Source organism: Eublepharis macularius, chromosome 1 (assembly GCF_028583425.1).
Source record: "Eublepharis macularius isolate TG4126 chromosome 1, MPM_Emac_v1.0, whole genome shotgun sequence".
In the NCBI taxonomy this organism is placed as follows: domain Eukaryota; kingdom Metazoa; phylum Chordata; class Lepidosauria; order Squamata; family Eublepharidae; genus Eublepharis; species Eublepharis macularius.
Genome location: NC_072790.1, coordinates 104,678,122 through 104,699,605, shown reverse-complemented (window position 1 = coordinate 104,699,605; position 21,484 = coordinate 104,678,122). Strand labels below are relative to the sequence as shown.

The 21,484-nt window shown below is 43.5% G+C and overlaps 2 protein-coding genes across 2 annotated transcripts in view; one reads left to right on the top strand and one right to left on the bottom strand.

Moving 5' to 3' along the window:
- The window catches only part of SLC35F1 (solute carrier family 35 member F1), a 423,749-nt gene extending 405,973 nt beyond the window's left edge, over positions 1 to 17,776 (bottom strand). Inside the window, exon 1 of the mRNA XM_054984460.1 lies at positions 17,619 to 17,776. Within this exon, the coding sequence (XP_054840435.1) occupies positions 17,619 to 17,776 (158 nt within the window). The remainder of the gene's footprint in view (positions 1 to 17,618) is intronic.
- A 1,571-nt stretch (positions 17,777 to 19,347) lies between these two features.
- LOC129335230 (uncharacterized) lies at positions 19,348 to 20,907 on the top strand. The gene is made up of 2 exons (XM_054987690.1): positions 19,348 to 20,075; positions 20,168 to 20,907. The coding sequence occupies exons 1-2, from the start codon at positions 19,773 to 19,775 to the stop codon at positions 20,735 to 20,737; spliced, it is 873 nt and encodes a 290-aa protein (XP_054843665.1). The 5' UTR covers positions 19,348 to 19,772; the 3' UTR covers positions 20,738 to 20,907.
- The last annotated feature ends 577 nt before the right edge of the window (positions 20,908 to 21,484 follow it).

Sequence of the window (21,484 nt, the reverse complement as noted above, 5' to 3'; positions counted from 1 at the left end):
AAAAAATGCCTCTCTCTCCCTCAGTAAAAACTAAATAAGGTAATGGTGGTAATACAATCATTGGTATTTATTACATACAGAGGCTTATCAACTTGGTATAATATACCCTTAAGTAATTCAAATTTTTTAAAAAATGTATTTTGTATGTTTCAGATTTTAAAGCAGTGCCAGCAAAAGGCTCCAAGACTATAGCAATCAGTTCTTACAGTTCCCTGGATCTTTGCCCCAACCTGTCAGTCAGCTTCATAGAGCAAATACAGATGTATCAACTAGCACCACTTTTTAGATCTGCGTACTGAGAAAGAGCTGAAAATTGAACATAAATACCCTACACACTGCCCAGTATGAGAAGGAGCCTCGGGTACCATTTTCAAAGGGCCCACAGTAAATTTGGCACAATAAGTTGAACGTCCTCCATCAAGAAGGGAAAGTCCCACTGAAATCCCATCCCATCCCATCTCTTGACAACATCTAAGGACTCTATATAGATGCCATCTCATTATGTAAAAATTTTGCTTCTCCCTGATAAAGCTGCGGCCTTACAGTGCTTCCATTTCAGAACCTAGTAATGCCCCTACTTTAAAAGAGTTTCAGCAGTTATAGGATTCAGTGAATGGTTATAATCCAGTGTACATAAAACATGTTTTGTACAGATAAAGTTTCAAGTTAAATCTCTGGTATCCCCCACCAAGTGTCTAAGAAAGACCTGAGACCTCAGAGAGTTGCTGACAATGCCGACAGTGCTGAGCTAAATCAATCAACGGTGTAACTCAGCACAGGACAGTTCTCATTTTCTACTACACACATACCTCAACAAAAACACTGAAATGGGAACTAGACGTGAATTATATACTAAAATGTGTTGCCCGGGAGGAGAGTATTTATATTGCTCAGTGCTGAAGATGGCTTTCAACCCATCCCACAATAAGACACACCAGTCCTGAAGGAACTGAAATGTACCTTCTAATCCAAACAAACTGAATTACCACAACAATGTGCTGTAGTCTCATAAGGTCCAACATAGATCTTGTGCAGGATATTCAGAAAGGAGTTGAAATGAGGTCTTTATGAACATTGCTGAAATATTTACAGATTCAACAAAAATGAAAAATTTGATTCAACCCTATATTCAAGCTCTTTTGAAAACATGACTGAGGTTTCTAGATGCTCTGAAAAGCATCCTTTGATAAATGAACAGCTAAACCATGCAGTCTAATGGCCACTAATATAAACCCTTTGAATGATGCTTTCCTTCTGTCACCAACTAACATTGGCTTATAGGTTGCAATTAACTCGGGTGCTGGGGAGGCAATAATTAGGATCTTGTTATTGGACACAAATGAGCCTATTTATCAACATTAGAGCTGCAGCTATCTGTTTGCCATTGCAGAGCAATTTTGCAAATGAAATCCTTAAAGCCTGAAATGCCTTGTGAGCCTACTGGTGGTCACTCACTGAGGTCAATGTTTAATTTTCAGCTGAATAGAGGCAAACCTAGAATACAATAGTTACACTTCAGGGGAATATCTGTGACATACTACAGAGTAGCTGGCTTGCAGATTATTCTTTATGAAGGACAGAATACTCTGACTTTTTGCTACTGCATATCATTTGTCATATTTGCATCCTGCTTTTACTCCAAGGATATTCAGAGTAGCATTACAAGGTTATCCTTTAGGATCCTAGCAGTTACCTTAAATAGTGGTTTATTTGTTTAAGACTTTTATTTGACCAAATTGCTGCTGTTTTTTTAACAAAATGCATACATGTGAGTGGCAAAGGATCCAAAGGTTTCAGTGCTGTACCAAAAAGAAATCCCTGAAGGTCAGAGAATACCTCTGATGCCATGCATTGTGTAGTGCTGTGCTGAGTTCCATGTGGGCACAGGGGAGGGAGTGAATCTGTGAACCATCCACAGGCATGCAGACAGGTTTTTTTTAGATCCCAGCCCATAAATACAACTAAAATGCTCAACAGACTAGTAACTTCCTCTATTATGCTAACTACTGTAACCTTACTGTACTGTAAGGGCTGTAACCAGTCCTTCAGCTTCACTGATTCTACATCAGTGGCCGTAGTCTTATTCCTCTAATAATGCCAGTGGGGTAGATGTTCACTCTACTGTAGCAAAACAAAACAGAAGTTCAGCGGCACCAGACTGTAATAAATGATGCTAGCCTTTAAGGGGCCATTGGACCTCCTCTGAACCAGGTATGGTTATAACTGCCATGATTTACTCATCTGCAAATGTGAACATGCCTAGTAAAGCAAAGAATGCCACCATGTTATTTCATTACCATACCATAGTAGCAATTGGCTTCTTAAGTCTCATATACACAGTCACTATGCACTACACATTGCATAGGACAAGTCAGCTGTACCAGCTGGAGAGAAAAGAATTTAAAAGGTTAAAATAGCAACCACTGATGATTGTTTTATGATTGGTCTGGGACTAACTTGATGCATAAGGGAAAATGAAAGAAAAATATGCATTTAAAATAGAAAATGAGAATTATCTCCCTCCCAGAGGAGTCAATCAAGGGAGTTCTAATATTACCAGTCTTTCTCCTCCCTACAGAGAGAGAGCGAGAGCCACAATACTGCCTTGTCAGTCATTTTGATCCGGTCATTGTGATGAATGTCAAAAGGATCCTGGGAGCTGTGATGGCTACCACTTGTACTCTGCATCCTTGACCATCTTGGCTAATTAAATCATGTAAAGATTACATTAATGAGTCCTTGACATCCATCATAATTAAGTCACTGACTTGGCACCTCTCCTCAGTCACTAAAACAGGTGGCCATTCGGCTACTTCTTAAAATACCATCACTAAGGAAGAATGATGTAGCCAGTCATTGCCCAGTCGCTAATTTGTCCTTTCTGGACAAGATGATAGAGAGAGAGGTAGTAGAACAACACTAGGTCTTTCATGGATAACTCATCTCAGCTAGACCTTTTTCTGTCTGGTTTTACGCCAGGCTACGGGATGGAGATACTACTGGTGGCCTTAGTTGATAATCTCCATCTGAATGTAGACAAGGGCTATGCCTTTCTGTTGCTCTTACTGGATTTAGAAGGCAAGATGAACAGCCCTAAAGAAAGCAAGTGGACCACTGCAACTAGGAAACGCAAAAAAAACCCCGTAACGCAAAAAAAACCCCGTAAAATAAATAAATCTCCATCCTAACACATCCCAACACAATTTTTAAGAGTATTTTGCTGGAGGGTTAGATAGACTTGCCTGCTGTAATTACTCCATTAAACTAATCAATCACACAGGCAAGCTAGACATCACTGATGCCCTAGGATGGCTGCAGGTAGACAGCTGTGGCTTCTAGTTAAGAGAGTTGAAAAACCTCAGACCAATAAATAATAATGGGTTGCATCTCACAGAGCTGTTCCACTAATGGTGGCATTTCACTCCAGCACAAGTCTTTCACATCAGCAGCAGGTGCCTCACACTGGAAGTAAGTATCACCACTACCAGAATGAATCCATGGAAAATTATTATAACTGGTTTGGAGAAACATTAGGGTTGCCAATTCGAGGCTGGGAATTTTCTGGAGATTGGGAGGTGGGAGATAGAGCCTGAGGAGGGCAGAGTTTGAGGAGGGGTGGGTGCCATAGAGTCCACCTCCAGAGCTGTAATTTTCTCCAGGGGACCTAATCTCTGTAGTCTGTAGATCAGATGTAATTCTGGGAGACCTCCAGGCCCCGTGTAGAGGTCTCTATAGATTTTACTATCCAACACCCGTTTGATTTCTTGTATTTTATAGTCCAGGAAAGGGAGAAGAGACAAGTGGGACCGAATTTGACTCAAAAAGCAGACAAAACCAGGAATACTTTTTTTCAAAGTAAGTATCCTTACTCACTTGCCAGGCCCCTTTTCTCCCCTACAAAATCCCGGTGATTTACCCTAATCAGCATTCAGGTGCTGATTTTTAAGGTTATTTGTTAATCTAAAGGGAAGGAACACCTCACTAAGAGCCCCACTGTCTCTCCCCAGCCTGTTAGCCTTAGCAGCAGCGATAAGGACAGAGGCTTCAGCCATCTCAAAAGAGACAGAATCACAAAGAGCTCCTCTGATCACTTCTGGCATCTGGTCTTCCCCTCATTAGCACATTAAAGCTGCTCTGTCCATTCTATCAGAGCCACTCTGTCCATTCTCCAGAGCTGTCTATGGGGCCATTTATGTTTCTGCTCTTTGGAAACCTCCCCAGTTCAAGAGGCACTAACTAACCCCTTTCCCAAAGCCTAAGTTACAATCTGTAGGGGGGAAACGTTCTTCTGCATACAACAGGTACCCAGTAAGCACGGATCTTCCAAATGTCACAGTTAAGCAGCATAAATTCACATACTTTCTCTTGCCAAATTATGCCTTGAGAAAAAGGCCTGCCCCCCCACTCAGTACGTGAGATTTTCTGTGTGTTTAAAATGCAGTACATTACGTAGGCTCTTTAAACCATTTGATTATTGTACTGTGAGAAAATGTCCATTTCCAAATATGCTCAACAAGGCAAACACAAAGTATAGAACAAAGAGGGAAAGGGAGGAAAAGGCCTTGGATCTTTCACACATTAAGTCTAGGGCTAAACTCACATGTGCATTTAAAAGTGTTTTAACTATCACCTGGGAACCTTTCTCTCTTTCAGAGAAAGTACATTAAGATTCTTTACAAAGCACTTTATTGTGCAGAATGTAGGATATAAGAGGTTTAAAATAAAATGTTTTCAATAACTGCCCTCCCCTAATACCCATCCACTTACTCGACTATATTGCCGGTGTCCAGATTCTGGTGCAATTCCATTTTATACATAAAGCTTCCTTATACACAGCCAGAGACAGACTATTGGTCCATGTTGCTCAGTATTGTTTAATCTGTATGGCAGGTACATGATTTAAAATTTATGCAATGGACTGGTCTCTTTATGGACTTAAACTTCCCCTGCTCAAAGTGTTCATCCACTCCTATTAGTAGGAGTTTATATCAAGAAACCAGATCTGTCTGGAAAAGGGGCAAGCAGACATAGCCAAAGAACTGTTAGCTTAGCTCTGCTGCTGATTCCTCTGCAGTTTGAGAGTTGCAGGACAGACTAAGGTCATCATATGATGGTTAACCTGTGCCAGATGTTAGGCCTACAGGAAGGAGCTCACATAATAATGTTCCCCCATACAAGAACATTTCCCTCTACATTGAAATCTAGCATTTTAAATATGGAAAGGGATAATGAGTTTGAAATCTAGATCATTTGAATCAAGCACCTGTTAATATTGCACTCACATACAGAGCACAGAGTTCAAGCTTTTTTTTAAAAAGCAATTTTCAGTCATGGGAGAAATATTGAGGGGAAGAATGGTGCATTCCAACAGAACATTTCTGTTCACAGGTAACACAAAAACACAGGAAAGCAGAAATGTGAAATTGTAAATATGATTTACAGTCACCCTTGCTGCACGGCCATCATACTAATATGAAGACCTGGTAAAAGTGCATTTAAATCTCTTTCTGTGTTTTATTGGAAAGATGATCAAACAAGCTTTAAGAGGCACATGTGAAAATTGTCCAGGGATCACTTACTAAAATTATGCACTTCACCACTGCAATATCATGAGGCTTTACGTCATGGTCATTTACATCATTTTTTTTAAAAAAATCAGGCTGAAAACACACTGATCCAGATGCAGGAGAAATGGTTGTTTGAACATGGCTGAAAGCTTCTCTCTCCTATTTGGTGCCAACTTGTTATTCTTTGGTTCAAAGCTTTAGAGTTGGAAAGAGCAGGTCAAAATATAAGAGCAAATACCAAGGGGGGCGGGAGTGGAGATAATGCTTAATTCCTGTGCTCAGTTACCTGCAGTTTACACATCTTAACATTATTCGTTAAATTGATGAAGCTAGCTACTTAATTCTATAACACCTGGATACTACTGGAGTACACATACATATGCACCTCAGACCCATAAACCACCAGTTCTCCCTAGAGTAGGAAATACTTAACATGGATGGAAGGTCTCTGTTTCCAGAATGTGCACAGGCAGAATAGGGTTGGGTTTTGCCAATTCACCCCTCCTGCAGCAGATCTATGACTCCCTACAACAAATACCTAGGGGGAGGGGTTCCCTGTTCCCCTGGAGCAGCATTTCATTTTGTGTTGCAGCAGGAGGGAGAAATGTGGAAGTCACACTTTGAATTAAAATGCTTCCATCCGTGGAAATTTTAGGCAGGATACAAGGTTGTATGGAATAATTAACTACAAACACAACATTTGATGATACTATTCCTCCACCACCACCCCAGGTGAAGAGGCAGGAATGTAATATTTTAAAAAGCCTTCAAATTCATACTACTACTTCTGCTCTTATGTTAGGTGAACTTAAATAGCTATTTGATCTTTTTTATACAGAATCCCACAGGAAAGCAGTTCTTTTGTTCTGCAGAAGAAAGCTCAAGTGTTCAAGGTTATGAGCATTCATTCTGTCGGAATTCCAAAAGCAACCACATTTGATCTTTGAGTTTCCTTTAATTAACAGCAGAAATGCCATAATTTATTCAGATTGCTGTTTGCCTTGCTAATCAGGCAACTCAGCAATCTTGCTGATTTAAGGTACAGGAATATGTTCCTAAGACTGTTCTACATTTTCTGAAGTTTTTTTTAAAAAAAAGATTTGTTATTTACCTTACTAAAAAGCAGTCCATTTTCCTTAAAGACTACATTATTTGGTGGCTTTAAATATCAATTTGAGGGGGGGGGGGGAGGAGAAGTCATATTTCTGTCATACAATGCAGCTATGAAATAATATAGCCATGCTGGGACCAATTATATGATGAACCTTATCTTAAAAGAGGATGCACTCACATCCATTAAGAACTGGGGGGTTTGTATGCCCTGAATGACAAGAAGCAGGGAATTTCCTTTCTCCAGTCAGAGTATATTTTCTCCTATGTGGCGAGCAAGCCAGGAGCCTGAGGCAGTTATAGGAATGTATATTTTCTGCCCTCAAGTCCCTCCTCTCTCCTCAGCCCTCTCCTTAACCACAGTTTAGTAGCTTACTGCCCCAAAGAACAGCTTAAACTACAGGCAGGTGGAGGAAGGAGGTGTCTCTCCTCTTCCCCCAGAGGAAACTATCAGACCTTCAATTGTTTTTGCCTGAATGTGTATTTTTGTGTTTGTTTCCTCTTAGACTGTTTCGAATAGCTGTTTAGTAAACCTTTATCCTGCCCTTCCTCCAGAATACATGGTAATGCACATGCTTCTTCCCTCTCCCATTCACAACAACCCTGGAGGTAGGTTAAACTTAAGCAGAATTAGCAGCCCAGTGAGTTTCATGACAAACAGTGATTGGAAGCTGGCTCTCCCCAGGCACAGTCCAACATGCTAACCACTGCATCACACCAGCTCTACCAGCCTCACCCCCACACTTATCCAGGCTTTAAAAGGTTAGCTCCCTGCCAGAACCAAGGTCTCAGCATGCTCAACAGACACAATTGGGAGGTATGGAAATTGATGTAGGTTAGTGAACTGAAGCTTAATCCTTCCCAACAAGACAGGAGGGCTGGTAACTGGAAGTCTGCCCTGGGATTTAAGGTGTCACTCATTCTGGAAGAGTTGTACTTCCTATAAAGGAACAAGTTCATGTTTGGGGGTGTTCTTTGATCCTGGCCTACTGCTAGATAAGCAGGCGGCAACTGTAGCCAGGAGTGCCTTTTACCAGAGTTGTCTGGTTAGCCAGCTGCAGCCTTTCTTGGGCAGAAAAGTTTTCAGAAACTTGGTACAGTATGCTGCAGCAAGCATGTCGACTGGAGTGGGTCACAGGGACCATTCTGGACCATTTACACAGGCTTCCAATTCATTTTCAGTCAAAATTCAAGACTTTTAAAGGCATATATGGTTTGGGACCAACATATTTGAAGAGCCACCTACTTCCTTATGAGCCTATGCATCCACTGCATCTTCAGAGGCCCTGCTTCAGGTACCCCCACCTTCTGACATTAAGCAGGTGGCAACTTGGAGAAGAGCTTTCTTGGTCTTGGCACCAAAATTTTGAAGCTAGGGTTGCCAGGCTCCCTCTGGGATCCCCCAACCCCCAGCTGCTGCCCCCCCCACTCACCTGGCCAGTAAATTGAAAATAGAGGGGGAAATGGGGGCAACTTACCCACTATTGGAGGCCCTTGCCAGTGATATCATCACATCAGCAACAGTGTAATGACATCATTTCCTCTGCATCCATATGTGACATTATCACATCAACAGTGAAACCATCATTTTGGGGCAAAGGCCATAGAGTCTACAGAGAGATAAGATCAGAGTCCATCCTCCAAAGCAGCCATTTTCTCCTGGAGAACTGGTCTCTATAATCTGGAGATCAGTGGTAATTCTCTGACATCTCCGGGCCTCATCTTTCAACTGGCATTTTATATACTAATAGCCAAATTGCCCTGATCTGTGGATGCCTAAATCTAGACCTTGGGGCCATGAATGGACAAGCAGATCATCCTATACATCTGTAAAATGCTCCAGGTTTGCAGAAAAATCTGAAATCTTAAAAGGAGGGGGGAGTTAAAACCCTCGAAATAGTAAGGCAGCTCTGTAGCATTAAGAATCAGATGCCCTCAGTGGCTGTTATTAGGCAACCATAACAGTATTCCAGGCTTGGTTTCCATCAGTAAAAGGCAGGGGGAGGGACCCTTTCTAGTGCTGTTGGGTGTTTGAGGAAGGACTTATTGGAGCCAAGCCCAGAAGCAACACTAGGTAACTTGATTAACACATGACTTGTGTGACTCACCCAGGCTTGCAACTGCTCAACAGCAAATGCCCCCTCCCCACAAACCCAGTGTGTCTAATGATTAGCGTTTCAGAGTAGGATGTGGGAGATTCAGGTTGGAATCACTATTCTGTTGTGGAAGTTAACTGGGTGACTTGATCCACTCACATACTCCCAATCTAACTACCTCAGAGTTGTTGTGAGGATAATATGGAGGCAAGAAGAATAATGTAAACTGCTTTGGGTCCCCATTGTGCAGAACAGCAGTATGTAAAGGAAGTAAATTAATAAATATAGATGAAGGTGGAGAAAGGAAAAAGAGAAGTTGTTTAGTTGAAGGAGAGGAGGACGTAGGGAAAGGTGAGCTTATAGAGACTGCTAGAAGGGAAAGAGGAAATTGAGTGGAGAAAGGGATACAGAGAAAAGTGAAGTACCCCCCACAAGTCCTTACAGATTCTCTACCATGCAACTGATCCTTGATTAGCCAGCACTATGCAATTGGGCCATATGGGAAGAGGTTATGGGGGCCATATGGGAAGAGGTTATAGGGGGATAAAGATGGGAGGGTAAAGACAGGGAAGACAGTCATATGGGAAGAAGTTATGGGGTGGTAAAGACAGGGGTACCGACAAAGGCAGGTGGGAAGTAGAGAAGGAAGCAGAAAAAGGGGAGAGGCTATGGTGGGCAGGACAGGGCAAGAGGTCATGTAGGGGAGGGGCAAATGAGATGCCTCCCACAAGTCTGTGCAGGTCCCCCATTTGCTGTTACCTAATAATGTTAGCCAGGGCTTTCCCAATTCAGGTTCTGAAACTGAAATGTGGTTTTAGATCCTGGATTAAGGAAAAATCCTTCATCACTGTAACATCCACTGTCAACAATTAGCTCAACTGAAGAGTGGTCATATTGCTGAGGCTAGCTTCATGGTTAGTAAGGAGCCAGCATAACATTTGCCCATATTATGAATACTCTATTATATCAGGAGCAATAAAATCAATTCTGTTCCAGGCATGGATTTTTTGTGCGTGTTTGGCTTTCTCAATTATGTTCTAGGCATGGGTTTTTGTGCGTGTTTGGCTTTCTCTCCTCTATTCTATTTTATTTCCAAACATAGACAAGTATATCTTTACACATTTGGGCTACAATCTTAAGACAACTTCCCTGGGAGTATGACCCAATAAATAATATGGGACTTATTTCCAAGTAGACTTATTTAGGATTGATCCTTTAGAGATGTAAATTCCAAGAAATGTTAAAATCGTGTGGGTTTTTTTCTCCACCTCTGATAGGGGGAACACAAATTTAGGCGAAATTGCAATATATGTAATAATTACTTTCCTAGCAAACCTAAGTCTATTTTATTGCATCAGTGACTATATTATTTGGCATATCCATAGAAGTATATGAAAGGAGGCATAATATCTCTTGAAAAGTATTCTTTGGATGATGAATATACATATAATTTCACAACAAACATGGATTGTATTCAAAGCAATGGCAAGGGCAACCAAGTAGTAAAGTGTTAGTAAAGTCAATTGTAGGTCCAGCATTCACATTTTCAGATGAATTTCCGTGAACATTATACCATTTCAGTGATGAAGAAGGCAATCAGAAAACCTTACTTTTTTCTTTTGTTAATAGCAACACATAAGTTAAAGAATTGTCCAATTTTCATGCTGCAGTTTTCCTGAGGCTAGCACATAGCCACTGTCTAATTACTATCTACAGTTATTGTCATTCTCCAAAGTGTATCACCAGCACAGAACTATGAAGTCTAAAAAGATTAGGCAACCCACCAATAACAAACATGTCCCCATGATAGATTGTGTGTAGATTAAATGGGTTCAAGGCAGGATACCAGAAGAGACTTCAATATAAACTCTTTAGGCAACAAATTCTTATGTATACCATGCTAAATCTTTAGATTCAAGCCCAGCCATTCAGAGTTAAGAATATGCTACATATAAATCTAGGATAGGATTGTGTAGGTCTGCAAATCTTTAGACAGCTTTGCCTCTTCTACTAACAGTCCTTCAGTCATATACAGCAAATTAGTCAAGGATGAGTCTAGCTTCCTGCTAGAACCATCACCCTTTATTTATCACACCTATAGCTAGCTCTACAGTACACTCATTACAGGTGTTTGAAGGATATATTGTGAGAAAAAGCTAATTTGCAGGCCTTGGAAGTGAGTGAGAAGCTGTGGAATTGACAAATAGCTTGGCTGGCTGGAGAGTGGCTATCCTTAAGCAGCATGAGCACTGCAATCTGTAGCACTGAGAGGCCTTTGAGGTACAGGACACTCATACTGTCAGTAAGAGTAGAGACAAAATAATGGCAGGGAGGTTTGTATTTGTCTCCAATAGAGCCACCCCATGCAAGTGATTTTGTTTTAAAGTAGACAGCCAACTTCTGCTTGTCAAAAGAAAAGACTGTGGCAGACGCGGAAACCCTCCCCAATCTGAACGTTTGTGTACTACACTAGACTCCTGGGTAGCTTTTTCCTGTCATTAACCCCAGATGCAACTGAGCAACTAAAACAATGTACAAATAGCAAGATGAAAATTTAAAGGACATTTACCATGTCTGGATGATTAATTAGCAGAATTAATTAACTGGCAGCTCTACAAACCACGGAGAAGTGGTCTTGGGCAACTGTTCTTGGTCTTCTTGTAAGCGGTTGGGCCAGCCTCTGCCATTTTAATAGAGCAAATCCAAGAGGGGGTGGTCCCAAACAAAATGGAGTGAAGATGAAGAACAGGACCACGTGCAAAGAAGTTTAATGTTCTTGCTATCGAAACTCAAATATAAGGCACTCAATTGTAAGGCACAGTAAGCCAATGTCAACCGAGGAGTTGTGAAGAATTCCCAAACTCCCAGCTGGAGGTGGCAACGGGTTTGCCAGCTTGGAAATTAGGCCCCGTTTCGCACAATGTGCTTTGTCATAAGCCACATATAAATCTAAAATAAACAAAAGAATACATCATTTGAAATAGCCAGTGTGCCAAACGGTCTTACATGGTTACAAGGTCTCTTACTTCCAAAAACCAAAGTCACTTTAACCACACATGCAAATTTCATTTAAACTGCCCTGGCTGGTGTATACAGCCATGCAGAAATCATAGCAAATGTTTTTACAAAGAGAAAAACTCACCAATTATAATCTGCTATTGTTATTTTTCTCTTTTACATAGAAGCCACATGTAAATCTAAAATAAATGAAGGAATACATCATTCAAAATAACCAGTGTGCCAAATAGTGTTACATAGTTACAAAGTGTCTCATTTCCAAAAGCCAAAGTTACTTTAACCACACATGTGAATTATATTTAAACTGCCCTTGCTGGTATATACAGCCCATGAACCCATGAACGAGAATTTGTTTTTTCTGTGCTCCAGACAGTGGACCCTAAACAATCTGTTAACACGCACAGGATGTTGCTACAGTTGGAAGCACAGTGGATTGTCCGATTAAATAGCCTTGCACCCCATGGGCTGAACCTTGAGGTGGATTTTTCTCCATTTCTGGGCTAATAAAAACCAATTGGCATTTTACAGTTATATTTTTTTTGTAACATCATAGCCTGGCGCCTTTAAATTGAAGGCACTGGGTAATAATGAATATAACTTTAAATAGTGAATGTAGTCAGCACTACTCCACCCCATGTAGTAAAATCATTCGGGAACAGAAGCTTCTAAGAGAAGAGTAGCAGACCATAATTGGTGAGTTTTTTACTGTAATGTTTGTATTTGCAAGGTCTGTTTAAATGTAATTCACATGTATTGTTAAAGTAACTTTGTTTTGGGAAATGGGATTCTTTGTACCTATGCAAAAGAGAAAAGCATCAATAGCAGACTATAATTGGTGAACATCTCTCTCTGTAAAAACATTTGTTATGATTTCTGCATGGCTCATGGATCAGGCATGGAGCAGATGGCAATGCTCTCCCTCTGCCTTCACCTAGCCTGGATCACAAGAGGAGCAGGTGGCAATGCCCGTCCCCCCTTCAACCCACCAGAATCAGGCGGCAATGCCTGACCCCCTTCACCCAGTTAGAATCAGGAAGAGAGTAGGTGGCAATGCCTACCCTCTGCCTTCACCCAGCTGGGATCAGGAGCAGAGCAGGTAGTAATGCCCACCTCCTGCCATCACCTGGCTGAGATCAGACACAGAGCAGAAGGCAATGCCCTCTCCCCCCTTCACCCAGCTGGGATCAGGAGCAGAGCAGGTGGCAATGCCTGCTCCCCCTTCAACCCACCAGAATCAGGCACAGAGCAGGCAGCAATGCCCATCCCCACTTCACCCTGCTGGGATCAGACGCGGAGCAAGCAGCAATGCGCACCCTCCTTTCACCCACCCAGAATCAGGAGCGGAGCAAGATGCAATGCCCACCCCTCACCTTCACCTGGCCGGGATCATTCACAAAGGAGGAGGCAATGCCCGCCTGCCCACCCTCCCCTTTCTAGAGCCCGTTGTATTTTTTCCACAGCGGGCTTTTTTTTTACTAGTTTTGGATTAAAAAATTGCCTATAGGAAATGCCATATGCTTTCAGTATTTCTCAATGCACACAAAGGCACCAGAAAAAGACCAGAAATCTTTTCAAGAACCAGAAGAGCCAAGTGGTGAAGATTTGTGAAGGTTTGTGATCCTAAGTGATGAGCCGATGATTCTAGCTGAGTAACTGGCAATTCTGTATGAATGGAAAAGTAAAAGATGTTCTTTCAGAATCCAAGCTACAAAGCAAGCAATGGACAGTAAAATGATATCTACATAGAGCCCAAGAACTCTAGGATTATGTGTGGCTTTGGGTAGTGAGAGAGAAGGATATCAACTAAATGTCACTTTGCATGGCTGCCAAAGTTCCTATGTGGGGGGAGGGCATGGATCAAGGGATCTAAAAAATTTCAAGGGTTAATATACCTCCTAAAATCAAAATTAAAACTGCTAAAGCTCTTCTAAATGTAAATGCAAAACCAATGACTTATGCAACATTATTGCTTGTTCAAATAGGAATTATTTATTTTAAGAAGTACGATTGAAGTTCCTGAAGTGGAGGGAGAATACACCCCCCCCCCACACACACACACACACAAAAGCTTACCAAAAGCAGAAGGCTACACAACTGATCTTCAGCAAACAAAAAAAGAGACACTCTAGAGACACATGCACCCTATCCCAAAGCCTTTGGAAAAAATTAATAGCAATATTAAATACAATGGGGGGGGGCTGTTTAATCTTCTCCCATCCTGCAATCTCTCCACTCAAACTTGATACTTCCCAACCAGGTTTCTTATCAATGAGTAAAGCAGTATGTGGTTAATAATGTATTATCTCTCTCCTGACAAGTAGAATGGCAGGAAAGAGAAAGGATTGAGTAGTCCCTCCCCCTCTCCACAGCATTTCATTTATTTATTTAGGATGTTTCTATGCTACTTCTTCAGAGTTCTGCTTGAGGTAGCTTACAATTAAAACAACATACCAATATAAAAATAAGCCATTAAAAGTCATTGGACATAAACAGGGTAAAACTATCCATAAAACAGAAGCAGATCATTTAAAAAGCTAGTGAGATAAAACCTTTAATTAAAAGCATGTGTTTTTTTGGCCTGGCACCTAAAAGAAACTAAAGGCCAGCTGAACCTATAGTGGGAGGGCATTCCAGAGACAAAGTACCACCACAAAAAAATGTCCTGTCTCTAGTCACCACCTGCCTCACCTCTAAAGGTGGAGGAACAGAGACCAAAGCTTAAGAGGAAGATCTCAACTGGTGGCTGGATAGCACAGGTCATGGTAACAGTAGAACATGTAGCATGGAAAGAGGGCACCCAAGGGGATTCCAAAGAACACACCAAGATGCTTGATTAGAACAGATCTGCTGATACAGTTCTGCAGAAGCATCTCTCCTGGGGACATGGGCCCCTAGAATTTTGTAACCCAGTATATAATAGGCCCAGTATATAATAGGAAAAGGAAGCGACCTAGCTAACTTGCTTGCACTGGAATGATGCAGGGGTATGCTGGGTGCTGTGAGTTGGGGGGGGGGTTTGTTGTTGTTGTTAAATGGTTTTTTTTTAACTTAAGTGATTGTGTTTTGTCTCCCTAAATTGGGGGGATTCTGTTTTGTTTCCCCAGTGGCAAGGGAGTTCTGTATGCCTGGTTCTTTCCCTGCAATTAAAGCTGTTATCTTTCTAAACTACCTTGCCTCAAGTGAGTTTTTTTACCCCCCCCCCCACCAAATCCTGAGAAGAACCCCTGCCTCTGGCAGAACAGCCCCTTGCCAGGGTTGTCATAAGTATGTAACTTAATGGCACATATGTTCATATATATGCATGAGATATGGAAAATATTAAGCAGCAATACAAAAGAACACCTCTAAGCATATGCAAGGTCCCTTTCCCCCTAACCTCAAAGAAACCACACAGTCTCATTTCAGATGTCTAGCAGTCAATAATACACTATTATTAAGACTCCCGGGGGCAGTCTTAGCCAATGAACAACAGGGTTAGCTACCCCATGCCCCATGTTGGGAGGAGCCCCAACACCCACAACCCCACCTACCACAGTGAGGGAGAAGAAGAGCAGGCTCTTGCCACTCCTTGTATTCACTCTGCCTGGCAGATGCCTTCTGGCCCCTGCCCACCTCTCATGGGGTGAGGGGCACCTCTTGCATTTCCTTTGTTGGGTGTGGCGGTCAGGTAATAGTGATTCTGGGGCCTCGCCTTGTAGAGTTGCCAAGGACCCCAAAACCTTTATGACCACACCTGAATAGTCTCCCCCCAAGTGCACCAGTTCACTTCTCCATTTAGTTGTGATCACCAAAACAAACAAATTGTGCTAACAAAAGTTTGCCCCCAATCCAGATGAACCATCTGAAGGCAAACACAAGCTGCATGATTTAGATGGCACAACAGACAAACGGTATCATGAGCAGGGAAATGGAACAGAGAGAATGAAAACCCGCTGCACAACTTAAAGGCCAAATCATGGTTTGCCCATCATGTCTGATATCAGCCATATACTTAAAATTAAGGAGCATGGCTCTGGAGCCAGAAAACGTAGCTCTGAGCAATGTTGGAGGTCTGGCATTTATTACAGCCAGTATTGGCTAAGGGTATGCATCTCAATCTATTCTGAGCTTCTGTTGACATAGATGCCCGTTGATCCAGGAACACAGGTAGAAACATCCACAGCTGCAGCTTCTCTGAATTAGCTGGGCAAGAGTACAGTGGGTTCAGCTGGCTATTCATGAAGAACTTCAGAGAATGAGCTAACATCCTACACTATAAGAAGCTCACCAATGCATTTTAGGAAGTTACTGAAGATCATCAGTCCAGATGAGATTCAAACCAGAAGAAAGTAGGGGTTTTCAGTTTACTGATATACAGTTATAAAATAAACCGATTCTCTGCCACATAACTCTCCTGCAGTCTAATCCCACTCATCATTTTTTTTATCCTCTTATTATGGACCACCTGCAAGGCCAATCTAGCACTGTCTCACCAGTATATTCCCTTTTATATTAGAACTCATGTCTGACTGACAATGTAAACTTCCCCTATCACAATCAGACAGACTTGAACTAATCCAAACCCACTGAAACCCCAGGGGAGACATTAGGCTTTGTTTGTTTGGAATATAATAAATACACACAGAATCCCTGTGCAAATAAGAACCGATTAATCACCGGCAATTTCTAAATCCTCAACACTTTCTATTCATTGCTCAAATCAACTAAACTGGGATGAGCACCTTAGAGATTCTGCCATCGTAATTTTAAACTGCACAGAATAATGAATTCTCAATTGATGATGATTTCCACTGGGAAAAGATGCAAACTAAACTTAGATTTTTCCCAGAGCCACATGGCAAGAGCAACACAAAATGCAGCAACTCTATATCAAGTGTTGTTTAAAAATTTAAAAATGAAAGAAAAAAGACCTTTCAGAGCATTAAAGATGACCGTAACCAGATTACAAACATAAGACTTTCCCCAACCAAACACATCGTTTCCCACACAAAAGGGCAGAAATTGACCACTTTTGTTCTTTGCCTCCATTACTTCCCACCTCATTCTAGGGACTGTCTTAGTTGGGTATAACCTCAGTGGTCTTCTGCCTTCCTCCCCTATGCTTGGATCACCAGTTTCATCCCCTTACAGAGTAAGAGGAGCTTGCATGGCGAAAAGGGGGCAGTGGATCATTTTCAGAAGATGTAGCTCACAAACTAGAAGCCTCTTTTAGCTCTTCTTTCCTTAGCTGGAATGCTTAATACAGGAATTTCAAAAAAGGAGGAGCCAGTATTTTGCCCTTCTCCTCCTCTCCCCGCGTGAGGGTGCAGGACAATTATCACCTACTCCGCAGTCAGCATTTCAGCAGACCCGCTGCTCCAAGACAAGCTCCTATTCCTCCCAGGTCCCTTCTGCTAAGCCACCCCCCACATATGGCGAGCAGTCCCTTCTTCCAAACCACTCCGTCGAGCAAGATGGATGGCCCCTTCAGACCACCGCTGCCCCACAGATAATTTCAACAATAGAACACACGAGACTCTTCTACAGGAAGCCCCGGAGACCGGGCTCCATTCGAGTCAGCTCAGGGCCAGGGCTTAGTTAGACCTGAGGGCGGGTTTCGGCCAGCGGCGGGGCTCAGCGTTCAAGTGCCCTTCAGCAGCGAGAAGCTGAGCGTGTGCAGAGCGCCTCTGCCGCGCAGCCAACCCTCCCAAGCTCGACCCGAATGAAGGGCTTTCGAGTCAGAGGCCACGGAGAGCGCCTGCGTCTCGTCTAACAGCAGAAAGCCAGCCGCCTCTCTGCCCGCAAGGTGGGGTCAGGGGAAGCGGCTCAGCCCCGGAACGCTTCTCACCTGTTAAACACTTTTCGGATCCTCTGGCGCACGCTGGAAGAAGAGGGGGCGGAGATGCTGCTTCTGCCACTCGCGGCGCCGCTGCCCTCCGGCGGCAGATTCTCGATGGTGGCCACAACATGGTTGGGCTGCTGCTGCTGCTGCTCCGGGGAGATCATCGCGGTGGGGCTGGCGGTCAGACGGGAGCAGCAGGGCGCATCGTGCGCCTCCCGGCTGCCCAGGCAAGAATCCCGCGGAAGGGCCAGTGGAGGCACCCGCGCGGGTTGCTGCGAGGGCTTGTGCGCTTCTCCTAGGGGCTCCAGCCTCAGTGCTCAGCCATGGAGCAGGGGCGGACTCTTCCTGGTGGCGCTGGCAGTCCCGGCACCCCTCTCCTCTCTCGGCAGCAGCAAGTGTTCGCGAACCGGCGAGGGTTCGGTCTGAAGCAGCTCCCGGCAGAGGCTTCCTTCCCCGCTCTTCTTTTGTCTCCCCCACAGCCCGGCCCCTCCGCTTCCCCGTCCCCACAGAGCGGCGCGCTCAGGTAAAGCGCCTGCCGCCAGCCGGCCCCACAATCCGGGAGAGGTGGCTGCCTGTGCACGCGCGCTGCTCAGGCGGCGAGGAAACGCCGGAGTGCAGCAGCCCAAGGCAACCGCACGCCCCCTCCTCGCCGGCGCCGTCCCCGCCTCCCACGCCGCTCGCGCCCACCAGAGGGAGCACGTGCGGGAGTGCCAAACCCTCGCCCTCCTGAACCCCCTCCTTCTCTCCCCCCACCTCTGAACGGTCTGCCGGGAGTTGTAGTTTCCCATCCCCCCAGGTGTTTCCCTTCCCATCTTTCAGTACTACCCGGTAGCGGACAGCGGCAAAATATCCAACGCTGCGGCTGGAAGTCGCTCCGGGTTGGCCAGGCGCAGTAATAGCTTGTAAAGACCAACTGAGGCATTCGCTTGCACGGCTCATTATGGAAAGCCGCTTCAGGCATGATACTCGAAGAAGCAGCTAATAATTTCGATACATGGGCTAGAGCCTATTAAAGTTCACAATCTCTATCTTGAGGCAATTTACACCTCACACTGCTGACAGCAAAAGCAGGCACTGTACACAAACGCTGATGAAAAAGGTAAGTCAGTACAGGCCATGCAGCTGGGGTGGTGAAGGTGGTGGTCTGTATTTCAAGAAGAAAGGCCCAGATTCAAATGGCTTAAGACCCAACTTCAGACTGCTAAACAGAGATAGTGTTTGCTGCAACAACAGTGGTGTTTCCTGCAGTAAATATCTAAAGTAAGCACCCTAAACATGCTATGGAACTTTAGCCCATCAGGGCCACCTGCTGGATAACCCCTATTTTTAGCAGCCTTCACATTTTACGGGTTTATTACAGAAAACCTTAAAGTATCTGCAAGAAATATGATTGCCACATAAAGAATGAACCAGCTCTTACAACAGTCCATTATTTTATTATCTCCTTCAAGTTTAGCACCTGTGATGAACAGGCAAAGCTTGAGGAAGAGCATTCAAAAATATTCAGGGAAAAATAAGGTAGGTAAGTACTGAGATGTTGTGATTAGCATGTCCAGTACATGGCATAAAGTGTCTGAGAATGAATTTCTCCCCTTCACGTTTCAGATATTTACAGTGGCAAATAATTATGCCCCCACAGTGCTGTGTAGCATTGAACTGGCTCTCCATCAAGAATCTCTCTGAGTGGCTTATCCTTTGGCATGGATCGTCACATTCATTCAGTCTTAACAGAAGAATAAGGGGGGTACCTCATGTCATAACAAAAAGTGACAGGTGCCCTTTGCCCTTCTGGGCGGAAGTCCCACCTCTAGACCCCGGAAACAGTACCCCACGTGACCGGGAGGGGCCTAGCAGGGTCCCGCCTGCCCCTGTGGACCAATAGGAAAGAGTTTTGAGTTTATGGGGGTGCTAGGGTGGAAAATTGGGGGGCAGACCAGCCCCCTGCTCCCTAGAAGAGCCTAGCTGGTTCATGTGACCCCTCATTTCGCTCCCCCGAACCCCCAGAAATGGTTTTTGATGGCCCTAGCCCCCTGTCTCTGTATAGGTCCCCTGAGGGGCTCATGTGACGCTGCTATGCACGCGTCATGACTGGCCCTACCTCCTGGATGTTGTTCAAATGCGCCAATGAGCGGGGAGATGGCAGGGGAGCCTGGTCTTTAAATGGAGGAGCAGCAGGACGATCACAGCTTCTTCTGCGGCTGTTCTTGCTGGTGCAAGATGGAGAACACCCCTACAAACACGCTTGAAATGGCTGAACCAGTGCCCGAGGTGAAGCGTAAAGCCCTCAAAAGAATGTATGTCAAGATGTCCCGCAAAGGAGATGGCGGCATGTCGGTTGTGAAGTGTCTGTTTGGTTCACCGCCAAGGACTGTAGAAAATGACCATGCTGAACCTAATATGAACAAAAGAGGCAGCCCTGAGGGCAGCCTTTCAACAACCCAGCAGGCTACAACTATAATAGAGGTACGTATGCTCTAATTTTACAAGGCTCACCCAAATATATGTTTGCAGACTGTAAAAGCACGATCTAAACACTCTGTTGTTAATTCTTCTAGGAATGCTGCCGTTCAGATACCCCTGGCCTGATATGGCCCCTGCACGACAGTGTGGACAGATATTTTGAACTGGGCATCCTTCCAGAGGATTATGTCAACCCTAAAAATAGAAGATCTGCAATGAATGAAGTAGTCAAAGCTGTTTCATATTCCATTTTGAACCATTGTTTCAACGAGATAATGTTTTTTAAATGTACAGGATGTGTTGAAGATATCCCCGCGCAGCTGGGCCACGATTGCCTGACATGGGAAGAGGATTTCTATAACCAGAACTTGAAATATGTATCTACTAAACTCTCCATGGGGCCCATGCTCTATACCATAACACTGCTAGCCACAAGTATCCATTGTTTTACAATGAATGAGGGGCATATTAAACGGCTAGGCAGGTATATAGAAGCGATTCAAAATGCTAAGAATGCACAAGATGCTCTAAATGGATTATTAAAGCAGTGCAGACAACGTTATGTAGATCTGGCTATGAAGATTATTAGAAATAAATTCACACATCATAACTCCTTACTGAATTACTGTGGTATATGTGCGCCAGTCTTAGAGATCAGGATGTAGCCTGTGCCTGATATAAAACAAAGCTGTTTTCAATTTTTAAAAATGTGTTCGTGCCTTTTGTCTTGCCATCACAGAAACCGCCGGGTATGTCTCCAAAAAAGATAAGAAGGAGACTGTGTAGAATGTAGTCAGTGTTTGTATAAATAAAGTTGCTTTTCAATCAGTTTAAATGTGTTTATTCCCTTTGTCTTACCATCAGAACATTGTCTGCCTACAGATGATAAAGAATTTAAGGCTTCTCCAAAGATTCACAATCTAATGGTATCTGCAGAGTAGAATTCCTGAGACGGGCCCGATGCTCTCTACAAAACATTCCAAATTTAAGGGGAAAGAGATAGGTCATACTAAAGGTTCACTGTTCAGCTGAGAAGTATTATTGAAAAATGTAATAGTTTGTAAGATTTGCAATCCTTTTTACTTTTAATTTCTTTTAAACAAGTGATTTTAAAACATGGTCCTGTAATAGCATGAGAAGTTCAATTCAAAAGAACGCTCTTACAAGACACAACAATAAATACTAGTCGTAATCACTTTTACTCAAATTCCACAGGGCTCTGGGGTGGGCATCTGTAAAACAGTGGTAAAAATGACACTACAAAAGCGTGATCTTTACAAGACACCCCCCCCCCCAATAAATACTTGTTATAATTACTTTCACACAAATTCCAAAGGGTTCTGGGGCTGGAAAGCTGGACAGCGGTGGGAAAATAACGCTTCTGTTTACTTTAAATGCCAGGTAGCTTCAAT